The 9,487-nt window shown below is 47.5% G+C and overlaps 1 protein-coding gene across 2 annotated transcripts in view; it reads right to left on the reverse strand.

Annotated features, from left to right (window-relative positions):
* Positions 1-9,487, reverse strand: part of ALK (ALK receptor tyrosine kinase) — a 755,264-nt gene that overhangs the window by 25,594 nt on the left and 720,183 nt on the right. For both annotated transcript variants that reach the window (XM_017545664.2, XM_037744648.1), the window contains one exon: positions 3,252-3,349. In XM_017545664.2, coding sequence (XP_017401153.1) covers positions 3,252-3,349 — 98 coding nt within the window. The remainder of the gene's footprint in view (positions 1-3,251; positions 3,350-9,487) is intronic.

The raw sequence follows: 9,487 nt of genomic DNA on the forward strand, positions 1-9,487 counted from the left end.
TTTTTTTTTTTTTTTTTTTTTAAATAAGGCATTATGGTTCTTTGGTCTATGATTTTATTCAAAGCCTCTGCTAAGCTACATGGCTGAAGCATCGCTTCTTTCAGGTGATAAAGTTGTCATCTCTGTTGTTGACTCCAGATGGCTTGCTTTCCTGTAGCCCGCCTCTGAGGCACCATCAACTGCCCTCCAGGACTCCTCAGCTTCTACTCTCCGACTGCTCCCCATTCTGGACATGCATGTGGGAATGAAGGACACAGCCAGAAGTCTGGAGTGGGTCTCTAATGTTAAGGTCCTATGCAGAAAAAAACAAGGTGCACTTAGGGAGCACAGCTGCTGTTTTCTGATCCTAGGTTGAGAAAGGACTTAGAGAATCAACTGGCTGCTAGGATTGTATTTAAAAAATAGGATCTTGATTGGGGATCATGGCTGAGGGTGCCAGAGTCATGGGTTCAGGTGGAGATTCATGTTGTTAATGCTGCTGACCTGATCCGGAGGTTTAAGTTGAATTTTGAGGTGATGTATAAAATGCCCCTATAAAACCATAAAAGCATAACACATATGACATCAAAAAGGAAGAAAAATAGTTGGCTATATAGCCATTAATTCTCAAGAGAAATATAGCAAAATAGACCAGGTATAATATTTATGGCTCCAGAAAAGTCTTTACACTGATGCGTATGGAATGGTTGTTTTAAAAAGTGATCTTGAATTTAATGGCAAGTAAGTAAATGCAATATACAGAACACACCAAGAGTTGGTAAAATGACACATCATTCATGAAATGGCAATAAACCATGTCCAAAGGGAAAGGATCTAATTTATTTAAAAAAATGGAAGCATGCGGATCTGATGAGGAAGTTCCACTATGAATTCCAAAAGTGTAAAAGTACACATGTGTGGAAGTCCATGAATCTTAGGAGCAGGTAAATGGTGGAGGGAGAGAGAGAATTCGAGGCAACTCTGTTGTGGATATGTCCCATAGACCTCTAGCTAGTTAGAATATGTCAAAGACTTTTTTTCGTACAAATGACCAAATTACCCGGGAAGAAAAGCTTTGATTCAGATGGACAATTTCTGTCAGAAGTTTTCTTTTTTTTCTTTTTTTTTTTTTTTTTTTTGAGACGGAGTTTCGCTTTTGTTACCCAGGCTGGAGTGCAATGGCGCGATCTTGGCTCACCGCAACCTCCGCCTCCTGGGTTCAGGCAATTCTCCTGCCTCAGCCTCCCGAGTAGCTGGGACTACAGGCACGCGCCACTATGCCCAGCTAATTTTTTGTATTTTTAGTAGAGACGAGGTTTCACCATGTTGACCAGGATGGTCTCGATCTCTTGACCTCATGATCCACCCGCCTCGGCCTCCCAAAGTGCTGGGATTACAGGCGTGAGCCACCGCGCCCGGCCAGAAGTTTTCTTTTGCTTAAAACAGATTATCTGATACTGCCTTGATTTGGTGTTGGACAATTTCTTAAAAAGGAGGAAAGAGCAAAAAATGATTACTCTGGGATCTAATTCTAACCTTCAGTAACTATTTCTAGATGTGGAAGTGAGAGGAGTCTTGAGGGAACGTAATCCTGTTAACATTAAAACAACAGAGCATTGGACATCATCAAAATATCTTGTGGCTGTAGGAAAGCAGATGTCAAAAGGTCAAGGGAAAAATGGACATGATCACTCAGCCAGAGAATCTGTATGCTAGGGTGACCAACGTGGGCAGAGATTAAAAAAAAAAAAATCCCAATGCTAAGCAAAGGAAGACATTTGGTCACTGAAGCGACGCAGGTTGCTCTCAGGGGAGTCCCGACTTGAAGCACACAGACAAAAGATGGAAAGATGACTCTAGCCAAGGATGAGTTCAAAAGGAGCACAGCTCTGTCTTGACTGAGTCATAGAACCGCAAAGCCCAGAGTTGAGATTTATGGAAAATTTTGGGTACCACGCAAAGGACAAGAGCAGGACTGGGGAGCGGGGAAAGGGCTGAAAAACTACCTTAAAAAAACAGAACAGAACTGACACAACTCTTAGAAGCAGCAGACGGTGGAGCTGGTCCCAGCTCCTTTTTTGCTTCCATTATTTCTGTGAAACAGCATGACCCGCACGGCGGAAAGGGTTAGAAGCGAGAGGAAGAACTGAAGGGCAAAATGATGAAGTGACAGGAGCAGCATAAGCTCTTCTAAGAGTTGATGGCCTTGTTTTAGGAGTGACTTTGGAACTTAGGCAAGTGTACTTCCTGATCTCTCGTTTCCCCATGTTTATTAGGGAAAAAGCAAAGCTTGCTTTATATTTGCATAATTTTCTATTTCTAAGCTCATACAATATCTCTCCTTCCTACTTTGTACTTACATATTTTAATTATTATGAACATGCCTTAAACTCTTCAAAGACATGTGTTAATAAATGGTTCTGAGTTCACCAGGTTATTATTCACTAAATTAGTGGCAATTCATTAAGGAAGAGCTTTGCAAAGAGCCTGATGATCCATTTTACTTTTCTGATTTCAAGCTGTCAGCTGAGAAAGTTATCAGCTTTCACATGAAATATGATGTTCATAGCATGACGTCCCAGCCCATATAGCTTTTAAACACAAGAATCATAATAGAAGTATAGAAGTAATGAAAATCATCATTATGCTTCATTTCAGAGTTTTTTGAGAAAAATTAGTGTATCCAACAAACATTGTAACCCCGCTATATGCCAAGTATACAAAGATGAATAAAACAGCGTCCTTGCTTATGAGCCACCCATGGTCAAAAACATCGTTCCTTAACTTCCCCATAAGGAGCCCAGTTTTCTATATGGGGGGATCTTTAAAGTGATATAGGACTTGAACATTCAAGATACAGGCAGGGGTCCTCACAGGAGGTTAAGAATAACTTATAGGTCTCTAGCCCTGGCAAGGGTATTTTAGGACACCTGTTTTACATAAGGGGCAAGTGAAACCTGAATAAGTTACCATCTCAAAGACAAAGCTGAAGGGAACAGGAGCCATCACTCCTGCCTAAAATTCTAGCACTTCAGGAGGCTGAGGCGGGAGGCTCACTAGAGCCCAGGAGTTTGAGACCAGCCTGGGCAACAAAGTGAGACCCATCTCTATGAACAACAACAAAACAAAGCTGAATCATCCTACATCCAAACAACTCTGGAGGGAAACCTAATATTCTGCTCTGAAGGGGGAAGTGTGAGCCCTTGAGATGTTAGGGAAGCACACAGACAGAGTGACAGGATGACAGGAAAAGCCTGGTCACTTTGACTCACCGGTGGATGAAGTGGTTTTCCTCCAAATACTGGCAGCCACAGGCGATGTCCCGAGCCACATGCAGAAGGTCCAGCATGGCCAGGGAGGAGGGCTGGCTCTGTGGGGAGACAGAAACGGGCCACTGAGGAGTTTGTCAGTGACGGAAATCCAAAACTCTGGCTTCCAATGCTCACAAGGAGGCAGACCGTGAACACGCAGCTCCACCAGGGGCCTTGCCCTGGCTGCACATTAGAAATCACTTGGAGGCTGAGGCAGGTGGATCCCAAGTTCAGGAGTTCAAGACCAGCCTGGCCAACATGGTGAAACCCTGTCTCTACTAAAAATACAAAAAAAAAATTAGGTGTGTGTGGTGGCAGGCACCTGTAGTCCCAGCTATTCGGGAGACCAAGGCAGGAGAATTGCTTGAACCCGGGAGGTGGAGGTTGCAGTGAGCCGAGATCACACCATTGCACTCTAGCCTGGCTGACAGAGTTAGACGTCATCTCAAAAAACAAATAAACAAAAAACCAAAGAAATCACCGGGAGGCATGTGAAAGAATTCAGATGCCTGGGCCCCAACCCAGACCAAGGCATCCACCTCTCTGCGTGGGCACAGCGTTTGTACATTCGAACTCTTCCCAGGTAATGTTATGCTAGCGTGCAGTGAAGGCTCAGAACACCCGGACTCCGGGAAGGCAGGTTGGAGCAGGTGTTCTTTCCCTTTCAATTTATTCTGCACATTCTCTCACCCCACTCTTCGTAAGCATTTGAATACCCCCAATTTATAAACAAATTTGTGAGGGAACCACGAGGGAGTAGGGGTGTTTTAAAAATCCTTGATTTAAATGTCTTAACATATTTCTTAAAACTAATTTTCTTCAAGCAGATCCAGCACTAAAGTGGATTGAAAAAGAAAAGCTTTTGGAAAATGTTGGGCAATCAAGAGCTATCTTAAACTTTTCTGCCTGGGGTCTCTTTCATACAAAAGGAGATGTCACCTCCCTACCCCTCTGGGGGACCTCTTGTCTTGGCCTCCTGGACAGTCTTGCTGAGCACCATGAAGCCTTTTCAGAAGGCAACGTCCCTTCCTGGCCTCTAATTCCTAAAGCCCTGATGTGCGCGGCAGCTCAGCCTCATGCAGTGACCAAGTCACTGTGTTGTTCCATGTTGATTTCACCATTACCCCGGGTCGTGTTGTTGAAGTTCTAGAGACAGGGATCTCACCCTCCCACAGCACCCAGCACAATGCTGGATACACTCTGTGGGTTCAGTGAGTTTTGGGTGTCTGGTTGATTATAGCCCCAGGCCAGGATTTACCTGGAGGAGTATGATCCAAATACCTACCCAAGAAAGCGCATGCAGGTAGGGTGTTAAATCCACTGCCTTTTAGGGCTGCCCCAAGAACGGTGTTTAAGCTGGTGACTCTTGAGCACCTGGGCAAACTCCCTGCAGGAAATTCAGGCTTGTAGTGTTCCTATTTTGCTTTTCTTTCAAAGAGGGGGCTGAGGACTGGGCTTAGTTCTGAGGTACCCACAGGGAAATCACCGGTGTCTGAGTGCAGACTTAGCCTGCTGGGGGTTTTCTCTGGGATAAATCAGTGCCTCCCCAGGACTTCTTGGAGCAACGGCATGGGTCTGGAGGAGGCAGAACAGAGTTTTGCTTCTCTAGGCCATGCTTCAGTTCTGTGGGAGACACCTGAGAGTGGGGAGTACCCCTACCGGTGCCTTACCTTCCCCAGAGTGCACACAGGATCTGCTGTGTGGTAGGTAGGGAAGAGAAGGTCATCTCCATACTAAAGATGAGAAGGCTGACTGCTCAGAGAGGCTAAGCGACTCAATCCAGATCATACAGCTAACAAGTCCGGAGCCAAAGCTGCCTGGAGATGGGCTTTAAGGATCTGGGTTGGGAGAGGCAGGATCCAAGGAGTTAAAATAGAGCGTCTTAGGAGAAAGTGCCTGAGGAGGGATGGAGTGTGAATAGTGCCCCACGTGTGTGTAGTGTGCATGTTATGTGCATGTGTGGCATGTGTTTTTATATGTGTGTATGGTATGTGTGGGGGGTGTGGTGTGTGTCTGGTGTGAATGTCTGTGTGGTATATCTGTGCATGGTGTATTGCGTGTGTTGTGCATATATGTCTGGTGTGTGTGATGTGTTGTGTATATGTGTGCGGTGTGTATGTGTGTTTTGTGTGTTTGTGGCATGTGTTGTGTGTGTGGTGTGTCTGGGAGGGGCTGTATGCATGGGTGGGGTGGGGTGGGGTGGGAGGAGCTGTGGACACCATCAAACCCCATGCTGTTCTAGACTCGCAGGGCATCGCTAGCCAGTGCAGCCCTCTGCATCCCTCCTGGGGCAAAGAGTTGCACACCGAACTCGAATGCAGCACATACAAATGGCAAATAGCAGCCTTCAGTTGCCAGTCGAGCTGAGCCGGGCTCCACCCTGCTGGCCCCTTCCTGGCTGTGTGGCTTGGGGCTGGCAGCTCAGCCTCTGGGAGCCACCGTTTCATCTGTGACAGGGACGTGGGACTGTCAGTCTCCCTGCGTTGTCAGGAGCACCCACGCCAGCAGCCCCACGCATTGCCTCATCAGGGAACCCCAGGTATTGAGTGGTTGCCGCACGCGAGGCCAGGGGGACTCAGAGAATGGTTTCTTGTGTTCTCTGGAGACCTCGTTAGGGGCAGAGGTACCAGGCACCATGTGAGACACAGTCCCATCTCCCGGGAAAGGTGACATATTTCTGAGAGAAACATTCATCAGTTTTGCTGTGGTGCTAGAAACACATTTTCCCTCTTCAGGAGCATGCCCTCTGTCCCTGCCAGAGGAGGCCGCAGTCCTAGCTGCTCTAGAGCCTTGAGGAAGATTCTCCTCTTGGCAGTCTCTGTGTCCTAGCACCCATCACCAGGGTACAAGGGCCATAGATGTCTCGGAAGCCCCAGGAGCCTGGAGTGCTGCAGGGACCAAGTCTCTCCAGGCACTGACCATGGGCCAGGCTGATCCGGTTCCCCGTCCTTGGCTGCTCAGAGCAGATGAAATGCTCCACTCATCAGCTGCACAGGGCAGACGGTCAGCAAGCTGTGGGGTGTGGGGTGTGCGTGTGTGGTGTGTCTGCATGTGTTGTGTATGTGTGTGTGGGGTACCTGTGGGTGGGTGTGGTGTGTATGCGTGTTTTGTGTATGTGTTGTGTGTGTGTGTGTAGTATGTGTATGTGTGGGTGTGTGTGTTGTGTATGTGTTGTGTAGGGGTGTGTGTGTGTGGTATGTGTGGGTGTGTGGTGTGTCTGCGTGTGTTGTGTATGTGTGTGTGGTACGTGTGGGGGTGTGTGGTGTGTCTGTGTGTTTTGTGTATGTGTTATGTGTGTGTGTGGGGTGTGTGTGGTGTATCTGCGTGTTTTGTGTATGTGTTGTGTGTGGTATGTGTGGGGGTGTGTGGTGTGTATGCGTGTTTTGTGTGTGTGTGTGGTATGTGTGGGGGTGTGTGGTGTGTATGCGTGTTTTGTGTATGTGTTGTGTATGTGTGTGTGTGTGTGGTGTGTGGTGTGTCTGCGTGTTTTGTGTATGTGTTGTGTGTGGGTGTGTGTGTGGTGTGTCTGCATGTTTTGTGTATGTGTTGTGTGTGGGGGTGTGTGTGGTATGTATGCGTGTTTTGTGTGTGTGGTATGTGTGGGTGTGGTGTGTATGCGTGTTTTGTGTATGTGTTGTGTATGTGTGTGGGGGTGTGTGTGGTGTGTCTGTGTATGTGGTATATGTGTCTGTGGTGTGTCTGTGCATGGTGTATGTGTGTGGTGTGTACATGTGTGGAATGCATGGTGTACGCTCCCTTCAGGGCTGCCCTTTAGGCCAGCATCCTACTTTTACTGGTGAGGAAACAGGAATGATTTGTTTGGTGTCACAGCTTCTGAGGGGCTATTCCCAAAGGATAATATATTCTAAACATAAAATAGAACAACATTGAGATTGCTCCTTTTCTAAAGTATTAACAGCTTCTCACTAACTATTCGGAGATGAACCATCAGGAAAAGGGGTAGGAACCCTTTTGCCAAGTGAAAAACAGAATAGGATTTTTGTTTTGAGACAGAGTCTCTCTCTGTCACCCAGGATGGAATGCAATGGCATGGCCTCGGCTCACTGCAACCTTTGCCTCTCAGGTTCAAGTGATTCTCTCACCTCAGCCTCCTGAGTGGCTGGAATTAGAGGCATCTGCCACCAGGCCTGGCTAACTTTTATATCTTTTTAGTAGAGATGGGGTCTTACCATGTTGGCCAGACTGGTCTTGAACTCCTGATCTCAGGCAATCTTCCTGTCTCAGCTTCCCAAAGGGCTGGGTTTACACGTGTGAGACCACCATGCCCAGCAGATATTTTAAAATGGATGCATATAAAGATGAGAGGGAAGGATGAAAAAGAGGCAAAGAATGCAGATGGGAACACAACACAAAAAATGCAGCAGAAGCCCACTTTGAAAAGTAGTGAGGAATGGCCAGGTGCGGTGGTTCATGTCTGTAATCCCAGCACTCTGGGAGGCCGAGGCGGGCAGATCACTTGAAGTCAGGTGTTTGAGACCAGCCTGGCCAACATAGTGAAACCCTGTCTTTACTGAAAATACAAAAATTAGCCAGGCATGGTGGTGGATGCCTGTAATCCCAGGTACTCGGGAGGCTGAGACTCCGTTCTACCTGGGAGGTGGAAGTTGCAGTGAGTCAAAACTGAGCCACAGCCTTGGCAACGGAGCCAGACTCCATCTCAGAAAAAAAAAAAAAAAAAAAAAAAAAAAGGATAGAGAGTGCAGCAAGAAGTCCTCACTTTTCCGTGTCGCTGGATGCCCCTTATGTGCTTGGAGCCGGCATTGTCATCGCTGGTCCACATCAGAGACTCGCCTGTGGACTATGGACCTCTAGGACCCAAGAAGCCACCTGCATTTTGAACGTTTTCCATACAGCCACTGCCCACAGGCACTATCAGGTCCCAGATAGTCATGACACTGTTGTGATCAGTGACCCACACCATTATAAAGGGGTTACTGGCTTCTGAATGGCTTTTGTCATTATTAACTGAATTCATAGATACTAAAGTACGGCTCTTCCCTATCCCTAGCTCTTACCTATAGGAAGCCCTGCAGAAATTTTACTGAATAAATATTGGGTCTGCAGAATTTTTTGTTTTTGACATTAAAAAGGGATCTTCATTCTTGAAGAGGTGGAGTCCTGCGACCAAGGGATGTTTTCACCTGTATCCACGCATTTCGTTTCCATGACAGGCGTGGCTGACCTGGGCACCCACTCTGTCCACCATGTCTGCACAGATGTTGTCTGAGGCCAGAGCCTTTTATCCCATCTCAAAGGGCCTTTGATTCTGATCAAAGGTCTATGGAGTCGCTGAGCTCCAGAGCGGGCAAGAAGTGAGGACAGAGACCTTATCCGATTCTGTGCCCCAAGCCTGGTGCCTGCACACAGTAGGTCATCAGGGAATTCCTGGGAGTATCAGGATGATTCAAACAAGCAAATCAAGTGGAATTCAGGCCTCTGAAGTCCAAGTTTCAGACCCTGGAGGCACAGCTCCATCTACTCTCTCTTTACGGCACACATCTCTTCATCCCTCCTGTCCCTTGGCCAATTCACCCTCCTTCATCCTGTGTAGGATTTACTGATGTCAGTCCCCTCTGTCCGCTGGAAATCATGCTCCTTTCTCACAGTCCACTGAATCCTCAATCTTATGAAGCTGGATTTTGTGACCCTGAGAATCCATGCAGGAAGACCAGCACATCCTCTAAGCCCCAGGGAAGCTGCTGCCACAAACACATCCACATAGGTGGCTCTGGAGGGCCACAACTGGACATGTGAAATCAGCTTTCATGTGCCAGGATCTCAGGAAGGACAGCTCGCCTGGGCCGGGCAGGTGTATGGGAGGCGGCAGGACCATGACTGGGGTGCTGCCTGGGTGTGCCTGGTTGGCAATGAGAGCCACTCAGAGGAAAAGCAGGGCTGGGGGTTGAAAGAGCAGATTGGGTGAGGGTGGGACCCTGGCCCTGAGATGTGGCTTTTCCAAGGGCAGGCCACCTCCCCATTGTGGGCATCTGTCACATGATACCTGCTGTTAGAGGTCAGAAATTGGGGGAAGTCTCCTGTTCTGACTCTCTGAAGGTGGCACTCTGGGGTTGGGGGTGAGAGAGAGAATGACATGCCTTTCCTTGTTGGACTTTGTTCTTTGTAATATATTGCAATCATCAAAAAAGAGATGATGACAAAGGCTTTGTCTTTGAGAG

The sequence above is a fragment of the Cebus imitator genome, unplaced genomic scaffold (assembly GCF_001604975.1).
Source record: "Cebus imitator isolate Cc_AM_T3 unplaced genomic scaffold, Cebus_imitator-1.0 Scaffold180, whole genome shotgun sequence".
NCBI lineage: Eukaryota > Metazoa > Chordata > Mammalia > Primates > Cebidae > Cebus > Cebus imitator.